Below are 20,729 nucleotides of genomic sequence, written 5' to 3' on the forward strand. Positions count from 1 at the left end.
TGGCTGCTATTTCCTATCGCTTACCTTTCACATTAAAACAATTACTTCCAATGTTATTTAAGACTTAAATCACCTGCATTATATTGCACTGGTTCTATTGAAAGCTTGATCTCCCCGGTGATCTCCACAACCTTCCAATGTGTCTGCCTTGACATTTTGTAATGAAAAGAATGAATACTGTGCGAAATTATGTGCCAATACACAGGATAGATCTTTGTGTTGCAGGGAAAGTACATCTTGTTTACTCTTTCTCTATGCCACAGTGTAATTGTTTATGGTTCCTCTGTGGGCCAGTGGTGTGGTTTATAGTTCCTCCATGCTGTGCATGGGAGAGAAGAGATGTATAATGCTATGCTCACCCTGACAGCAAGAAATATCACCATACTTAATCCTGATTGCTGTGCAAGGTGGCATAGCCCTAGTAATAAAAATGCAGCCCCATCCAGCTTCCAATCTGCTATCTATACTACATGAAATAAGATGCTAAATGAAGCTAAGATATGCACATCAAGCACAAGGAGTGTGATCTATTTCAACTTTTAAATTGATTAAACCTTAAAGAATTCATCACATCACTTGATTATCAAACATTTGGTGTATTCCATCTCATACTTTAAAGGATAAAAGTTGTTTATATAGCAGAAGCCTGTGCCATTTTGTTGTTGTGAAAGGAGGATGCCTATTGTATGGGCCCTAGTGACAGTCAAGGTCATTGAAACTTTGACATGATTATGCGCATTTTGTTCGGGTTTAGAATCTCTTAATATTCATGACAAAGAAATATTTATCTTAATATTTTTTACATTGAAAATAAACTTTATCCACAAATAGCGTGTATACACTTACACAAGGTGCAGGGAAATTGAAACTCGATACCAAATCAATCATTTTCTGTCAAATATATTAAGGCAAGACAAGTTTATTTAAATAGCACATTTCAAACACAAGTGCAATTCAAAGTGCTTTACATAAAATGATTGACACAGAAAAAATAAGACGTATCTTTGAAATGCAAATGATTTAAGATCACAAATAGATTTTAAGAAACAATACAGCAATAAATTGATTAAAAATGTATTAGTAAAACGATTTCAAGGAGCATTTGAATTATATTTTAATGCTTTATCTATTGCCGCAAAATTACACTGTGTGTGAGAAGAAAAGAATGAATTGTTGCTTTTTATACTGGGTAAATTGAGCTGTAGGATGTGAACTCGGTTGGAAACATAAGAACATTGAAGGGGAAAGAAAACTCACTCCTCTGAGGAGAAAAATATCTGTTTTAACAGAAGAGCAGCTCTATTATTCTCAGTTGACATCAGCATTTCTCTCTAGTTCACATTCATAAAGATTCAGTTAGACAAGAGAATAAATGCTCCACCCATTTGGCGTCTGTCACTGTCAAGCTGTGAAACTTGCAGCCCCTCATGTCACAACTCCAAATTTCACTGTCCCTCAATAGAAAAGAATAGAAAAAACGTCATCACGTACTTCTTTTACAATGTAACGTCAGTTGATGACGCGAAACCTTCACCTTCTATTGTTAACAGCGCTCACCACAACACTCAATTAAGCCATCAGATGATGTTTTGTTTTGGTTAGTAAAATTATTTTATTTTTAAAACAGAGGGCTCTAACGCCTATCGTGATTTGTGCTTTTAAAATATTAAATTGAAGTGCGAGTGGTTTTATGTTATTAAATCTACGGATTTTCCCATCGAATGAGGAGCTGCACCTGCTCAAGATGGCTGCCGTGTCAGCTGATTTACCTCCACAGGTCGATTTGTGTTCGTCCATCAGTATTTCTTCACATGTACCCATACAGAAGTGACACGATTCGGGCGTGTTTGTGGAGTTTCCGAAGCGGTTCGAGCTTTCAAAACACAGGTATGATCTCCGTCATATTTATTCAAGCACTTTCTTTTAAAATTACCAAAGTTTTATTATGGCAAAGGCATAACCGCGTTTTTGCTCGACAAGGTTTCAAATATAGTTAAAATGCGGTTTATAAAACTATGTACCAAAAAGACATACTTTAAAAAATGCTATATATAGTATTTATTATACATTAAGCATTTATTAAAACAATTGTATCACACTTTTATTATTTATCACAGTCGAGATGAGAGTGTGTGGCGCACCACCTAGAGGTGAAACAGGGTCATTGTAATGATGTGACTGCCCTAGTTCTAAAATCGTAACCACTTTACCACATTCAAATGTACTGTGTTAATGACACAAGCAATATTCACTCTCAGTGACCTACTGGCCTTTATAAATGTACGTACATTTATTGACTGGTTCCAGTACTTGGCCTTATTAAACCCATGGTTATAAATCCCCTTGACCACCCTTAGGTGAGTTACCCAATAACTTTTTTTCTTCATCCTCCTCTCTCTCCTCCAGAGCAGGAGGAATTAAAAGTAGAGCTGCAAGAGTTGCAAAAAAATCACTTCCCTGCAGCAGCTCCTCTTACGAAACGTATCGAGTTAAAGGAGAAGAGAGAGAGAGCAATGAAAGGGAGGGGTAGAGCTGAGGCAGAGGGAGGAGAGAAGAGGGCACACGCATCGGATAAGAGCACAACAAACGGTAGTCCGCCCTGAGTCTGGGGGACCAAAGCTTTCTCGCTCAGCAGGACAGTGTGCCATAGACCCGGACCTGCTCTCAGCTTCAGCACTTAAGCTTCCACCCACCTCTCTGAGCCTGGAGAAGAATGCAGGCAGAACTGCCAGCGACGCACAACCTCAACACATGATCACAGAGCAGCTGGAAAGGCAAGACATCATTGCTCTTATTCCCCTCTTCATGCTTCCTGTCCGCGCACGCTCTCGCTCTCCCCGATGCACACACTGACGCACTCCCTCATTACCTTGCATGTTGAGTGTGGTTATTTCTCAGCCCAAACATCTGTGCTATTCTTAAACAGCTGCAACGTTGCTCCAGTGTCCTGCTTGTTTTCAAAGAAGACTGAAGTGCCATTGCTTTTCTGCCCGACGGTTCTGACGTGCAACTCACGGAGTGATCCGTCTAGTCCAGCGGGACATCCCAGCCATGGAGGACACACTCACCTGTACTCCCACCACCTTCTCCCAGGTATTCGGTCGCCAAGGGCAACTAATGCAAGCTAGTAAGTATGTTATACGGACCAATCCAATGGATTGATGATTTTTTGTATAGTTATACATAGTTTAAATTATACTAGAGAAAGATCATATAGTCTCATATCTTGGTCTGTGTTTTAGTCAGCAAGATGAAAATTCTGCTTGTGCTTTTATGACAAGCCTGACATTTTGGAAGGTTATTTCTGCAGAATGTCAAAACGTAGTGCACAGTTTTCCGTCAGGCAGAAAAAATGAAATGAACTAGCCCTGGCTGAGTGCCTGCTTACGTTCTGTGAAAGCTCCGCTGGTGAGCCCATGGTCCACTGCAGATCCTGATCTCTTGGTTTAAGCACCCAGCACGCAGAGAGAGAAGCAGCCCGTGTTCCCTGCCGCTTCAACCCTTTAATGAGCTGCAGACACGGCAATAAATGTGATGGCTGGCGTGTGTTTTTTCTTGCTTGTGGATGTGATCTTAATAAGTCAGTCATGAGGGCCGGGTTGTAAAAAAGCATGAAAGTTGTCATGGATTTTCAAAGTGCGCTGTTGTGGAGAAGCTCACTAGTGATATTGGGAAACAGTGCAATAATACCTTGACAGCTTCATAAATATTGTACTCCTCTGAGCATTGATGAATTATGCATTTATCTATTAAAAAAGAAGAAAGGGAAGAAAAAAGATTCCAGAGCTATAAATAGAGCAGCTGAATCACGCTGGTTTGTTACTTATGTCTCACACGAAGCACTTCTGCATTTAAAGATATCTTCATGTGGATGGATCATGTGGCGGTGGTCTCTAAAAACGTACTAAAATATTTCTGAACTATTTTCTCTGCTGGTCTTTATATAGACAGACCGCAGATTTGGTCCGACAGAATTGCTGACGAAGAAGAACATGCCAACATTTTTATACTCTAATGTAGTTCTGTAAAAATATTAACTAAAAATGATCTGCATTTTGCCCCATGCAGTTAGTTTTGAAAAGCATTCCTGTTTTTTATTTTTTAATAAATCAGTTCACAGGTTCCAGAATGCGTTCAGCAGTACTTGTGACTTGCATCATTATGTGCGGCTTATGTCACACTTCTGAACCACATTTCAAACTTGCAGCTTAATTGAATTAAATGGAGGCTGGGAGAAAATCTCTGTTATTCAAACAGCAGTTTGTAAATGGCAGACGTACTGCTGGTAATGACAATCCAAGCAGATTTAATTGGATGTTTAATTTAATTTCTCCGCACGGTAATGTCAGTTTAGAGAGAGAGGGCTTATAAGGTGCTGCCGTATCATCATGCTTGTGAGGAGATTTAGTAAGGCAGGAGGTTTACTGAAATATCAGGTGGATGATGGTCCATTCTACCTCCCGAGTTTATATTACATGTCGATTTGCCTTTATTCTCTTGATAAATGCTTTCCTCCCAAAGCAGCTGAGGAAAAGTGCAAAGCGCTTATATCCCAGACATGATAAGCGAAACCTAAAAGCGGAAACCAAATCGTAAAGCTATCTAACACAAACTGCTTTTTTTGTTCTGTGAAATGAATTTGTTGGGTAGTGAAATGTCATGCATATGTGTAGATGACACCCAAGGACACTGGCTACATGATTTAAACAGCGTAGAGCTTATTCCATACTATTAAATAGACAGCCTGATCTTCCCCAGTCTATTTTGTTTGGAAATGTCATTAAATTATGTTTCTCTGAGTGGGATTGGTGAGTTGCACCTAAACTCATAAAATCATAATATAATTTCAGGTTGTTTTACACACAATTATATATTATTGCATGTTTTGACGAAAAGTTGATTTTAAGGTAGGAGTGAAATATTGTGTTATCAGTAATGTGTACTGTAGTTCCGGTAGGTTGTGTAACTTTGTGTGTAGAGCATGTTGCTATTGGCAAGGTCATAGGTTTGAAAACGTGTCGATGAAACGTATAGCTTGAACGCTGTAAGTCACTTTAAAACCTAATGAAAGGGGGCAGCGTCCATGTCAGAAATTAACATTCTTATTAGAAGAAATTAACATTTTTATTAAAATTTTATCTGTCAAGGGCGTTTAATGTTTATGAGGTCATATTTATTATAGAAATATATGCCAATTGCTTAGAAATATTAGATGTGATTTCAATACTGTAGACTCTCTTCATGTTGTTTTAGTTTAGTTTTTCCCTATCCAAAATTATTATACAACAGCTCAGATGGTGAATACAGATCTGTCAGCTACAGGTTACCACAGAGTCTGCAGAGATACTAAACCTTTAATTATGTAGAGCTAAAATAGCATAGAAATATATCAAAAGTAACTGTAATCCACTACGGAGGCCCTATATGCCCTCACATTTTAAATGTCTGGGGCATTTTTTTGTACTTTCAGAACTAAAGCCCTGTTTCATTCCTGACCCTGGTAGAGCTGGGAGTTGGATTTGCTCGGATGACAGCGTCTCTGTTTTCTGTACAGAAATAGAAAAAAACCCATTTATAAATAATGCTCTTTGTTTGGCTTATATCAGTGAAGTCATTAGCGGAGCTCTAGTGTTTGGTATGCATGAATGTATTAGTGTCTGTAGCGTTTGTGACTATGCCGTGATTAATATTCCGCGTGTGGCTTTGGACTTTTGAAAGCCTCTTTACTGAATTTGTGTTTCTGAAGTGCCTGTAGATGAGACTCCTCGTATATCAGACTATCAACAGTGCCGAAATACTGTATTACCATCATACGCATACACCGTCTCTCTCTCTTTGCTTTGAATGTCTCGCGTTCTGGATCATCCATAATAATGAGATTTTGTATTCTCAAACATTCTGATTTGTCATTCCCTGTGAATTCGATGGACGTGGATTTTTCTGTAGTTTCTGCCTATATAAACAATGAAATGTTTCGGGAATCTTTCATTTCTTTTCTTAAATAAGAATGCTCTTTTTTATTTGCATGAAAGGCTTCCTGCGGGAGGTAGTGGTGGTGTATTTTGATGCTCTTTCGCCTTGAAAATGTTTTCTTTTAACAAGGATCAAAGTGCTCTGGACTCTGTGTGTGTCTTGAAGCAACGCAAAATCAGCCGCAGCATAGATTTCATTGGCATGGCGAGCTAGTGCTTTTATGTTCTGTGATGGTGTTTAAATGGGTATGCATAAGCATGGCTGAGATCCAAGTCTGTGCACTCAGCCGCCGGCACACAGACCGTTTTGGCTGACGTAACGGTCGTAGCTGGCTAGCGCAGTGAGTACGGGCGTGAGTGTGTGTACAGATGTTACTGATAGCACAGAATGGCACCAGTAGCTACCCACCGAGCCAACTGAGTTACACGATGTGTGCAGGATGTAAGGATCTCCTTTCCCACTGCATTATTCTTGTTGTTTGACTAAGGAATGCTTTCTGTGGAAATGAGCCTTTTATGTTGACAGGCTTATCCGTTATGTATAAACACATACTGGGGCTGTCAATCCATCAAAAATGTGATTAATTATAAAATAAACTGCCGAAAAATCAGGACTAATCATGCGACAGACCAAAATTAACAACATGATATGCAGATTATTTCGTCTAATTAGTTGTGATTTAAGAGATATCAATCTGTGCTGAGAAAAGCTTACGTTATTGGGGCAGATGGGTAAAAAATAGAACACATATTTTGACATAATTTAGCATGTTAAATTTAATGCTGGTATTTTGTTTATGATAAGTCACAGTAAATTAACAATTAAATAGACAGCCGAGAAAGCACATCTGTATTTTCCAATAATTCATTCCTGAAAAGCCATAAAATTAAAAAGCTTATGACTAAGGGTTTCTGAAACCTTGTATCTCCATATTTTATTAATTATTATAAGTCACTCTTTCTTTTTTTCACTCGGTTATGCACATATCTGAACAATAAAAGTAAAGGGCTAGTCAACTTTGACAACACGGTATTTCCTGAAAAACAGCGAATTTGGACATCCAAGGTTTTGGAAAGACAGAAACATTATTGTATAAAATGTCATTTACAGACTTTTTTGTAACTCTATGGAAATTTGCAGAGCTTTTTCTCGATATCTGCATGGTTTTCCCTGTTATGCTCGGTCTGTGCAGCTTTGTTGATTCGGGAATACAGATATCAGGTTTGCTGTTGCCAAGTGTGTGTGTACAGAGTCTAAAAGTAAGTCACCTTTCTGCATCACTGGCCCAGTGTAAAAAAGGCAGCATGGCAGTGGAAGAAGAATAGCATCAGCAGAATTGTCGAGAAGCTTCTATTGTCACCAATAATAAGAGGGCCAGTCTGCGTCCCTACAGAAAGAAGTCATGAACCTGTGCTAAAGGACTCCGTTCTTGCCTACACCGCATTATCAGAACATATGATACACTACGAAGCAATTCCTACAGAGGCCGCAAAAAGTATATGAAAATTCTGAATATATGAATGATTCTATTGTATGAATAGGATTATGTTGCAATATTAAATAATAACATTAAAGGTCCAGTGTATAATACTTAAATCCATTGACAGAAATGCAATATATTATACATAACTATGTCTTCAGAGGTGTATAAAGATTTTACATAATGAAGCGTTATGTTTTTATTACCTTAGAATGAGCTATTTCTATCTACATACACCATTACATGGAATTCACCATGTTGTTTCTACAGAAGCCCTAAATGGACAAAAGCCTCTACAGAGTCAATTTCATAAACGTTATCTCCTTCGACAAAGAAGCAAGAACGTGGCGACATCTTAGCGCTCTCACCCACTGTAGTGCTTTAAAAGGGAGGGGTGGAGTGAGCCGTTGGTTGCTATTCTCAACCTTACCACTAGATATCACTAAAACTCCACATGGCTCCTTTAAACTTAGCAAATTCTTTTTTTGATATAGTTTAGTTATACTATAGTGTAGGAGTTTTAATATGTAGGGACTTTGTTTAGCAATAGCCATACCTAGTTATTGTATACATAGAAAATAGTCTGTATTTGCAGTCAGTTTTTAGTAACGATGTAAAAATAATATAAATGCAGCTCCAAAATAAAGAGCTACATTGCTCTCCTATTAATCTATAATTATTCCCTCCATATGTTTTCAAGCATGTTTTCAAGGAACATCAGATACTCGCAGACCGTCACTTAAATATGCGCACTTGCTGTTCACCAAACTTCAGCAGAATGTACTGTATAATTTCTTTTAGCAGTATTTGAAGCATTAAGTGGTGAAGAGTTGAAACTCCAAAAATTGATTGTTGTTGTATCCGACAAATCTTTATTGACTGGAGTCATTAAATGTCTCTCACAGGACTCCGCTATCACTCCATCAGGTTCAATAGAGGGCTAATTTCAGTGCTTCATTTTATTCCTTGTTATTGAATCTCTCTGAAGGCAGCAGAGATGGCTTAGACATCATGTCAGTTTCCTTCCATTTTTATTTTTAAAATAACAGACTATAAGTTGGCCATATCTTGCGGTGGCCGGTTATACCAGTGTAAATTTGCTCACTGAGAGGCATGAACATTAATTTCAAGAGTTATCTTCGCAGCTTTACAAAAAAATCCACTTTGCTTTAAAGTCTGTGAAGAAGAAACAAGCCCTAAGTGGCAACGCAACTGTTAGTGCTAAAAAGGCTTAGCTTACAGGCAGAGCGGGTTTATTAAAGTGTTCTCATGAATTTTAAGCAGGGGCCGGTTTTGTTAGAATTTGAGCTCTGGCGTTGGAAGATTTCTGCCCTATTTCACTCTTAATAAGAAAAGTGATGAAACTCTCTCTAAACTGCATGAAGTACACACCGCCTTTGCCCTGCAGAGTCTCTATAAGGAAGAAATCAAAAAATTATATGTCAATATATATATATATATATACATACACCACATCTGCCCGCATGGATTAGCCGGATGCTGTTTATCATCAGGTTAGGTGTAAATGTAGGATAGTCTAAAAGTTGGCATGCTAGTTTTATCCTATTGACAGGTTACTTGGGAGTCCTAAAATTGCTTTTGGATATCAGTCCCTACACACGATGTTCTGCACTGCTCTGAATTAGTATTTACATCAGAGGGAATATATTTTGACAGGGCAGCTGGCAAGACTTGAGCAGCTAAGAACTTCCTTCATGCAAATTTGTTTTCTTCTGAAACCACTTCAAAGGGATCATATAATATGTCTGTGGCAAGTACGACTTCGTTTAATTTATTTATTTTGAAAATTTGACATCATCCGGAATGTGGCATTAAATCTACAGTTCTTATTCATATTGTAACTTGAAAGACTTGTTTAATATATAAGATCTTTTAAACTCACGTGTCTTTCATTCTACGTTTGTGAAACTTCTAAGACCAAGGTCGATTTCACACCATTCTAGATTTTTTAATCACAAGCAATTGTACTTTTTTATTATTTGTTGTCCAGGAACTCTTGTTATACAGTTTTATAGGAATGGACTTGTTCTGAGATTAATTTCTCATGCTTAAGTAGCCAAGCATTCATTTTTTACTTCTGCAACAGGAGATTATTCTGCTCCGTCCTCCACATGAAAAGAGGTATTTTAATCACTTGCAGCCTATTTTTTTACCTCTGGATTAATATAGAATTTATACATAACTTTATTACAGTCTGAATATGAATGTCAAGATTTATTTCTGCATATATATTGTATGCACATATTAAAATTATAGCAAGTCTCAAAGCTTAGGAGCTTCATGAAATGAATGACTTTTGCACATCAATGAATGAGATTAACATGAAATTGTTTGCCACTTTGGTTGAACCATTTTAAGATCGCATGCTTGTTGTAATTTTCCATCCAGTGCTTGTATGTTGGTTTGCTAAATCAATCCACATTTTCTGTTTTTGTCGTCTGTTATCATGTAGAGAGGCTGCTCACTTAATGCTGTTGTTATAGTTCTCACAGTTAGACACACATAGCTCTCCATCTGTGTGCAAGACGTGACTTGAATATTAAAATGTTACATTTTACCATTCAATGGTGATGAGTCTCTTGACATCAACTAGGGTAGACGTGTTTTTCTCTTCGTCAAACACGATTGGCAGAGACGGTATAACTGGGACATATTAAAGACGACGTGTGAAATATTCCGTCTGCCCTTTCGAGATGTATTAAGAAAAATGTGTTGAATCTTTGACTTTCATTTGACTCCAGTCTTAAGCTCAAGGAGTGTTTGTATCATTTGCTTTCAAAATGGCTGATATTAGCTAACAATTCAGCTTGTTGACACGCGGGGATTGAAAGGTGTGACAAAAGGGGTTTATTTTAAACGAGATGAAAGAAAACCGGGATGCTGCCTATGAGTTCTGATATCGGCATCCGTGTTGGATTTGCTGGGTGACATGTAATAGACTAAAGCATGTTAGTAGTCAGTCACACTTTGGAATCCCTCCTGGCGATACTTGGTTTAGACATTCAGGAGAGATGCGGCACTTATTTCAAATCATTACAACAATCAGACGTGAATTCAGATGTAGTATTACCCTAGTAAAAAAAAACAATTTATTTAAAATGCATTTATTTCATATTTTCATGTTATTTCATGAATGTATTAACATATTTGCTGATATGACTTACTGATATAAAATTATAAATAAACGTTATTTGGCAAACTATTTATAAACAATGCACATTTCAACATATTAAGCCTTTGTTTTAATAAAAGTGTGTTCTACTGTCCCTTTTGAAGTTTTAATTTTTTTAAATAAAATCAATCTTTCAATGCAAGATATTAAAATTTTCCTTGCAAAAGTTCCACTTTAGCACAATTAAAAACACTTAAATGTATCTTTAGTTGGACTTCAGCACTATTTCTGCACAATTAAAGTATATTAAGTACAAAATTAGGTGTTCCAATTTAGCAGACTTTAAGTATACCAATTTAGTAAATTATACAATCGCAGTGTGTTTTCATTGAGTCTTCCACTGTCTTCCATTGTTTGGCCAAACAGTTTGCCCTGCCCCAAACTTATGCTATTTCTTCAGGCATTGATGCTGTTGGGTTGGGCATTCCAAGTTGCAGAACCACAGTTTTTCTATATTTAAGTACAAACAATGGCTTACTTGTTTTCTTTGTATTTAAAGCAGGTGAAAGTCTTTTAAAGTCCCCATTGAGTTTTTTATGTTTTGTTTGACTCTAACACATATTGTGACACTGAAGTTTCTTTTTTTTTCATTTTGTTTAGATAGGAAAGCTCTTACATCACAGTCACAAACCTTGTCATTATTTTTTTGACAGCAAGTGCCAGGCCGATTTGGTTAAATCTGTGATGCATGTCTGCACACTGTTTTTAGTTTTATAATATGACAAATCTGTTAGTTATTGACATCCACAAATGCAGACACCTGCATAGTGGATTGTGTGCCGCCAGTGAAGATGCTTTATTGACTCAACATTTTGATTTTGACATTAGCTCTGGGCAATAGCCCAGCTAAAGGCTTCCTGAGCTTTCAAAAGCCTGGATCAGCATAGTTCTGATATGGATGGAGCGAAACAATCACAATCCATAGTGCAGGTACCCTATAGATGCCTCATGTCATATTTATGGAACAGGAAACCGACCCTTGGCACTCTTCATAAATCTCTTTCGTTTTCTCCGCGTCCTGTTGAATAACAGGAAGATGAGGCCATATTCGGCAAGCAGACAGAAGGAAAATGAGATGGGGTGAAGAGATTAATTCATGCAGGTCTAGGTTTTGTGCAGGATGAGTGAACCATCCATCACGTAACTGAGAACTCTTCTTGCACTTTAAGTAGAGAGGTCTGATATGAGGACAGAAATAGCTTCAGTCTTATTCAAATTAGTTCATTAAAAAGCAGTTGTGCACTCTTATAACGTTGTTTGTTTTCATGTCTTGTCTGTTGTTGTAGATTAATTATGCAAATCAAGGAACGGTGCAAATATGCCTAAAAAATGCATAATGCAATATTGCTTTCAGCGACGCAGTCTGGTTACCAGGACAGAATCGCCCCAGTGCTGTGAGCCAGGTACCTGAATTGGCAAGACACATCTTCTTTCAGGGCCACAACGCAGGTAACTGGCAGTGTGAGGTTAGACTTACATCAGACTGCTTTCATGTGGCCCTCCCGGGACTTTGCACAGTGGCTGTGGATGGATGCCAAAAAGTCTAAAGATGATTTAATTGAAATGTAGCAAAGGTCTGTCTGTTTGAAAAGGTGTCTGTCATTCAATACACATTCTTGTTTAAAGTTGCTGTGAGCAGGGTCATGATGGGCATAAAAACAGATGTTATTGTATAATGTGGAAAGGCAGAATTTGGCAAATTTAGTATTTCTTAACCAGATAGCATTGTTGAACAACTCATAAAATTCATATTGGGGTATAAAAAATGTCAATATTTATTCAGCTACGGTTTGAATATGTGGTATGCTTGTTTTGTGTGTCTCTTACTGGATGACTGGAATGCTTGTGTGTACTGAATGAGTGATGCTCATCAAGTAGCGTCTGTGTCTCATCTTTTGGGGATGAGAAACACATGAATTGTATCTCCAAAGGTGCTCTCAGTTTACAAAAAAATACATTGATTTCACAAGAATTTAGATTTTACGATCAAGAACTTTGATTTGAGATAATCTACTGTCAATCAAAATGACTTTGCGGTGACCCGTAAAAATAAAAGTCTGGTTAACTATGACACACCTATATGAAAAAAACTTTATTATACTATGATATTTACTTTAGAAAATTAAGCTAAATGTTCTAGTAAAATTATAAAAAACTAACATGGAAAAACTTTACTTAACATAAAATGTGCTGCATACTTAACCATTTTTCATGATGGCAAATATTGCAGTTGCATAGTAGAAACCGGAAAACATAATCCAGAAAAATGAAAACATAAAAACTGAATTTGGTAAAAAATCTAAACCGATCTCAATGTAAGCGATTACAGCTTTTTTCACCCCAAACTTCCACCAATTTGCTATTTTCAATGACACACTCAATCCCTTGCTACAACATTTTTGCATAAAGTTTGGGACAGCAGATGAATATTAAAGGTCTACCTAAATAAAAAATAGCAAATGCATGATTTATAGACTGTTGTGACATTTTATGTTTTAAAAAATGTGAACTGATTTTCTTAATAATTGGCACATTCAGACTCGAAGGCATTTTTTTTTTAATATATCATTTACGGCACTCTTAATGCATATACATTAACAAACAATTTAAGAGCAAAGTGTTGTTTGCGTAACAGCACACTGTTACACATTTAACACCCAAAACACAAACAAGGTTATTCCGTGTCACTTCGCAAGATCTTATTTGTCATGAAAAGTTTGGAAGCTTGCGTTCTGTTTTCGGAGGTGTTGAGAAGTGCTGACCCACTTTCCTCTTCTGAATATGACAGGCGCTGGCATTCGCACACAAACACCCTTAATTGGCTCAAGCCCTGTCACAGGTTCTCCCTGTAGTCTTTTTATTCCAAAGGCGCATCATCGAGGCATTAAAAATCGACACGCAGCGTGGCACTGCTAATCTGCTTCAGGGACGCCTCTACCTCCCCTTATTTATCTTTCCCTTGCATGTTCAAACTGAAACTGCCTTGCGATCTCTCTCTCATTCTAAGCATTACCAGAGACAGGTATATCAAACCTTAATTCAGTTTCGCTGTCACATCTTGGTGTGAACGGAATGTCAGCGCGTATTTGATTTATATTCAAAAATCTCAACGGCAAAATGTATTTGAACTTTATTTGTGTCACTTAGAATTGCCGAAAAATAATGATCTTCCTCCATCAGCTCCGCCTGTAAGATTTTCCGGCGTTTGACTCCCGTTAAGCAGATGTAGCCGTGTTCCTGTTTGTGTGCAAATGCGCTCTGACCTCTTGTTTATTTGGATCAATATGGATGATTAGGCAAACGGCCTGTCCGACACGAGAGCGCACAGCTGCTTATCTGCCCTATTGTTACATGCTTCATTACGAGTGTAATTGATGCTGTGGTGTCAATTTAATTCTCTGTTTCTTTTTCTCTCTAATAGGGCATATTGAGAAAGGCTGAATATGTCTAATGCGATTCAAAGGCATCTTGTTAGCCCACTGTAAGCCCTGGGCTGGTTATCAAAGGGTCAGAGGAGCCTTTTATCTTCAAAAGCTTTGTCAAGGCTTGTATTGGAATCTGTTTTTCCACAGGCTTAAATTCAGCAAGAAAGCGTCTAAAGAGAACTGTACTGCTTGATGTCTCACTAGGTGGCGGACTGATCAAAGAATTCACCTGAGGAGGGCAGAGTCCTGCTTCTAGCGTGATATTGCTGGATTAGGGACAACATAGTTTATATTTGATTTACTTGTGGCGGGTGTGAAACTGAGGTTAAGTATACTATTAAGCGCTTGTATCAAAGATTGTACAGTGACTGTCATCCCTGAAATGAGATTGTTGAAGGTCAGCTTTAATAGGAGAGATCATCATTAATGTCGGCTTTGGTTGAAAGGACATACTTCATATAGTGAACATGTTCTGTATGTAACACAAAAATATTAGGATACAACATAGCTTTAGGAAAACTTGTTTTACTTCTCATAGTTGCCAAATAAACCGTAAATGTGTCGTATGGTGTGATAGCAAAAGTTTAGAAAAAAATTGATTGCAATGGAAAATGTCTCTTATCTTTTTATATTATAAATATAAAATTAATGAAATAAAATAATACATTATTAGTTGTGTGTTTTCTAAATTTGTTCTATCACACCATAGGATAGATTTGCAGTTTGTCAACTGCCCATACTTTTTTAACATAGTATTTCTTTTTAATAATAGTAGGCAATGTGTACGGCACACAGAAAACTCCATAGTATGCTGTAAGCAGAGTGCTAGTGTTCTGTTCAGTAGCCGTTCCCTTTATTCATATCTTTTGTCATCATACTGGCATAGTATAGCAGCACTTCAACCTGATATAAATATTTATTTTACTTGCATAAATTAGGGTTGGTTTACCTTCTGTTTTAACAATTATTGATGCAACTATAGTTTTCATCATCAAGTGGGAATGCATTTCATTTCTCCTTGTACATACTTGTCTTGCTTTACCCTTTAAGAGCCATAGGGGGGCAGTATTGTAACTTTGGAAAATCAGGTTTACCAAATTATAAACCCGTCCTGCTCTTCAAAATGCTGTTTAACTGTTGCCTCACACAATAATAACACCATAGTACTAAAGTACTAAATGACAGAAAATCAATTTTTGATTTCTTTAAACAGCTACTCGTATTCTCACTTGCATCTTTTGATGATTTGATAAAATATTCTCAGCTGCTGATTTGCAATGACCTTTGATGTTGCGTTTCGTTTTTGCTCAGCCATGCTTGATTCTGTGAAACCGTATCATGCATGTGATGTTAGCCAGGTGACGGCGAGACATTTCCCTTCTTTGGGATTCTTGACATACCAGACATTCCTCCCTTGAAGTTCACAGAAAGATGGGGAATATAAGCCACGAAATTCTCATTTCAAAGAGACCTTACAGTGAACTCTGACAAAAGTCAACAGTGGTTTGTTGCCTTGACAAAAAGTCAGGAGGTATTTGCTTTCAAAGGCCAAAAGATCTAAGCAGATGCTAATGCATATAGAAAAACATACCAAGATCCAAAGGTCCAAATCGGAAAGCTTTAATGTAGAGAAATTAAAACTACAGTATCAGCCTTTGTGTCCCCCAACGGCGGTTACAACATCCCACAGATTCCGTTTGCTCCGTGGGGTTAATCTGTTTGAAGAGTGGGTCAGGGAGAAAAAGATGAGGTAACTTGGACGTGCACTCATGCTAAGGTCTGACAGGTAGAGAGTAATTGTCTTTGTGGCCTTGATACTTATGTTTCAGTCTCTGGGTAAAGTACCTGAGCTGCATGTCTTCAGAGGTGATTGCTTGACATTTGCTAAATGTTAGTTCATTACAAAAACACTGCAGACTGCCTAATTTATTAGTGTGTCTCTTTCCTCTTTAATTTACATAACAATTAATGCTGATTTAGCCACTGCATTAAAACATTATTGCTTTTTTTAAAGGGGACTTGTTTAAATGCTTAATAGCTTCCTACTTTAGTTTATGTGTTGTTTAGTTGTTTGTATAAATGCAAAATGTAATTGTAAAAGAAATCGACCAGATGCGACCAGACCTAACATTTCCTGTTTTTGTTTGTATTTTGTATTTTATTTAATTTTTTATTCATTTTAAACATAGTTCAATTGGACAAATTGATGTAAAAAAAAGCTGTCATATGACAGCAATGTAGAATATTACAGTTAACAAACATACTATTCATGCATATGGAGGTCCGGGAGTGCCAATTAGAAATAAAATGACGAATCAATTTAATAATTAAAACATAAAAATGTAACTTTCAAATTAAAAAATCACTTTTTAAATTGAGAAATGTATAGATTATTTAAAATAGTTTATTTAATTTGTGTTTTAATGATACTGTATCATAATGTATTCTGTTTCACATATTTATTTAAAAAATACCTTTTGTTTTGATGAACACAGAAAGATATTTGGAAGAATGCTTGTAACCAAAGAGTTCTTGGCCACCATTGACTACCATTGTAGGAAAAACTGCGTTATAAATTTCTTTGTTCTGTTGAACAGAAAATAAGATATTTTGAAGAATGTAGGAAAGCAAACGGTTCTGGTGCACTTTTGACTATTATTGTAATTTTTACAATATATAATAAAAAAATATTTTTGGTCTAATATTGTAACTATGGTAGTCAATGGTGGCCAAGAATTGTTTGGTTACAAGCATTCTTCCAAATATCTTTCTCTGTAAAATGTAAACAGATTAAGAAAAACTCATTTTTTTTATAATTTTTTTTATTTCAGGGTGTATTGTCCCTTTAACAACACTAGTTAAAGTCATTACATAAGCTAGGTCTTCTCACTTTTCTGTTGTTAAAGGCACGTTCAGTCGTCGGTCTTAGAAGAGCATCAATTATACCCTAAAAATAGGAACGAGTAGAATGTAGAAAGAAGAACGTTTTGGAGGATGCAGTATTCCATGTTTGTCTAATCGCACAGAATGGTTAAATTTGTTTATAACACACACTGTCCCTTCAAATAGCCTGTTCAGTATAATTCTCAGCAGTAAGCCGTAAAGCAATCTTTGGAGAACAGCCATGGGAAAAGGCTCTCTAAGAGCAAAGCCTCGCGGCATGTGTGACATTACGATTGATCTGAGAGCAAAGAAGGGTTGCTTTGTCACCATGGAAACCGGTGCTGAGACTGTCTTAAGTTAAACTTTCATTTATTAATGTAGGGAGTTTTCCCCACCCTCATTTGAATTTTGATTACAGCGTTCCTGTTTTTTGGGAATAAAAATGAAGTTCACTTTATCTGCTTGTATTATTGTTGATAAGAGCACTAGCAGTGTCCTCTACGGTCTTATCAGAGAAGAGCTTGTTTTTCTGCTTCAATAATTATCAGCACAATTACTGGCAGTCGCAAAATGAGGCTAAAGAAATGTCCCATGCAGTGAATTTGTTTAAAGCTGTAACCCAGGGATGATTCGTTCATAAAGTTTTGAGTAAGTGGCTTATGGATCGTATAGTTTTATAGTGCTGTGCTGTTTTGAATTGTGTTTTAAAGTTTTGCTGGTTGTAGTCTATATCTTTGAGCTTTAAGGTCGTTTATATGCTAATATATATATTAAGATTATAAAAAATTTAGTCCGTCTCCTCCAGCTACATAGGAGACCCATGCGAAATTAAACCAGACAGATCTTACCGACAAGTGCAATGAGCGTACTAACATTTTAAACATTTGTTTAATATAAGGTTATGCACAATCCATTTAACTACGTTATATTTGTTATATTAAGGAATGTTTTCGTTGGTAATTTTGATCAAATGTGTGGTCAGAAGCATTCAATCTAATAAGCAGAAATCTCAGGCTCATGGAAACAATTCATGCACAGAAATTCGGAGCTCCGGAGGGGCTAAATGCGGAGAGGGAAACATCAAGAAAATTCAATTTAAAGTTGGTTGTATGAATCTTGAAAGCTGTGCAACTTTACTTAAGACTCAGCAAACCTCCTAATGTACCCGAAATGATAAGGACACATTTAGAAAACCTTGCGTTCACTCTGTGAAAATGCTTCCTCTCATCAGATTTCTTTGTCTGCGTCACATTGACAGCTGCTGCCACGATGGACTTATTCAAGATTGTCAAATCAGATTTAATGTTGTTGACATTTAGGCAACGTTATTATTTAGTTCTGCTTTGCAAAAGGTTTCACAGGGCACAACTGCTGACACAAACTTTTAAACGCCTATTCCTTCTCTTTAATTCTGTCTCTGCATAGTGAATGTCTCTGACAGCACGGTTGCATTCAACGGTCAAGGCTGTAGTGTGTACGAGCCAGAGGGCTCTGGAGGGAATAGAGTTTGTGTATGCCACTGATTAGAGGCTTTATGGAGGGACTTACAGCACCAGCCCCCTGTTTCTCTCAAAGCCAAAGCAGCATGTTTCACTGTGTAAGTCGGTGTGGTTGAGGAGGCCACTGATAGCAGGGAAGCCCGCTGACAGGCTGGGGTGGATGGACACAGGCCGAGTACAGTAACTGCTGACTTGCTTTACTCTTTGCTTTGGAGAAGTCTGAAGTTATAGATTGTGAATGAAGTTAGATAACTTATTGCCTAAAGTTATTGAATATCTTGACTACGTAAAAGAATAGTTCACTTCAGAAATCCATTCTGGCATTATAGACTGTTTGCTTGGACGCTTGCACTGGCCTGAAGTTAACTTCCGGTCTGTTGGTTATAATATAACAATTCATTAAAAATTAAAGTTATTCTAATATTAAAATTGCATATTGATTGTAAAATTCAATAAAAAATACGCAGCAGTCATTGGTTCTTTGCAGAGGTCTACCTTTAAATAAAGTTTGGGCCACATAACGCTTTTTTACGTTGTTGCTACTAAAACTATCTATACAGGGTCGGAATGACACATAGCCGTTGAGAGAGAGAGTCGCGTCAATAGACGCCAATAGAACAGTTTTTTCACAGCAACGGCGGTTCATGGAGCCTCTTAATAGTTCCCGGAGGGTAAACTTTATTAAACAAGAATTAAATCTGTAGGCTCTGTAAATCATGTGACACGTGAATTTTTTTACTTTGTCGCGACTCTCTCAATGGCTCTGGAATGACAGAAGCACGAGTTATTTTTCCATAAAGGCACGTATGTAAGAGTTTTGCATTAGCATTTCCCCAAACTATGTGCAGACCGATTGGCGCATGACATGAAAGTATCACCCGAATGCTTCGAAAGCAGTACTGTCGCGCGATAGTCAAGCACACTAATTGTCAAACACAATTGTCATGGAAATTCTAGACGAATAGTTAATCTCAATAAAAGTGCCGTGGTAGCATCTAGCACTTAGTCTTTTTGTTGGGTTATATGAAATGTATTTCATTACGTTACCCATGAAAATGCTAAATCAGATTTCCATCAGCAGTGGAATAAGCTACCCTTTTGTTTTGCGCCCTCTAGTGGTGAAAATTATTGCCCTTGAATAAAACTGTGACCGCATTCCCTTTTGTGAATGACTAGAAATGGACAAAATTAAATTTTTTCGTGCAAATTTTTCATTGAACAACCAATGTCTATGCTTTTGAAAATCACAGCTCTTACGATTTGACAGCCTTTTTTTGTAGATTTCTTGCCTCTTTTCTCGCTTCATCGCTCGATGCTAATTGCTGAGGTGCAGAGGTCTAAATGGTCACCGGTCACAGATGGATAACACATGCTAAAAAGCCCGACTCGTGAAAGTAGTCTTTGAATGTCACATGTATAATCTGTGGTACTTATCTTCATTTTCCCCCCGTCCTGTTCAGCCGAATCATTAAGTCCAAACTGCAAATGCATTAACTGTCTTTGTAGAAGAAATGCAGGTGCAGACACGCACAATTTGCCTCTCTGGAGACCGTACAATCAGAGGCACTCAGGGAATGGGTTGCACGCTGTCAAATATAGCTATGTATTACCGTGATGTAAACAACAAAATTGCAGGTTTGCAAGCGGAAAGATGCAAATGGTCTGGAATTCTGTTTTAATATGCAAAACAAAGCATTGAAAAACTATAATAAAACTGTCAGAAATGTCTAGGCTGGCAATTAACGTGAATTCTCAATTGCCAAATCTTAGGAATTGATTTCAGTATTTGTTTGCGAGATCGTGTTTTCTCTTTGAATGTAGTTTTAGCTGATTCTTGTTTCCGTTCTGTTTTGTCTTGGCTTGATTTGGTTGTGCTTTTCTTTGGTAATGGGGTGATGCTGAATGCGTTCCCTGCTGCACTTAGAAAACTGCAAGGGACCAAACATCCATTCATCTTACTCCGCTCCTCACGTTTCAAGTGTGAAGTCGTTGGAAAGCTCTCAAATTGCCCTGGCAGCCGGAGCCCCGTAGTGACTCCTCGTGCTACCAGCTGCTACGGAGGAATCAAAGAGCTCATCAGATCCTCCCTTGAACATAATAGTGTTCAAAATCTTCTCTTTCTTTCCATCCTGCTCTAATGTATTGATCCTTTGGTTTTGAAAGCATCAGAAATACGATCGTAGGATAGTGAGATTTGAATCTAGGATTATCTGATATTAATATGGATTTAATATGAGAATGCCATGTTTAGTATAGGATGCTACAATAACGTTGAC

General features: G+C 37.3%; 1 protein-coding gene across 3 annotated transcripts in view; it reads left to right on the forward strand.

The window, feature by feature from the left end:
• The first annotated feature begins 1,542 nt into the window (after nucleotides 1-1,542).
• Nucleotides 1,543-20,729, forward strand: part of kaznb (kazrin, periplakin interacting protein b) — a 119,443-nt gene continuing 100,256 nt past the window's right edge. The window contains exons 1-2 of one of the 3 annotated variants that reach the window (XM_056734835.1): nucleotides 1,543-1,887; nucleotides 2,407-3,127. In XM_056734835.1, coding sequence (XP_056590813.1) covers nucleotides 3,052-3,127 — 76 coding nt within the window. In that variant the 5' untranslated portion in view covers nucleotides 1,543-1,887; nucleotides 2,407-3,051. Of the gene's footprint in view, nucleotides 1,888-2,406; nucleotides 3,128-17,551; nucleotides 17,603-20,729 lie in introns of those variants that run through there. The other 2 variants (XM_056734834.1, XM_056734836.1) reach the window with 2 other exon arrangements.

Source organism: Triplophysa dalaica, chromosome 21, assembly GCF_015846415.1.
Source record: "Triplophysa dalaica isolate WHDGS20190420 chromosome 21, ASM1584641v1, whole genome shotgun sequence".
Classification (NCBI taxonomy): Eukaryota; Metazoa; Chordata; class Actinopteri; order Cypriniformes; family Nemacheilidae; genus Triplophysa; species Triplophysa dalaica.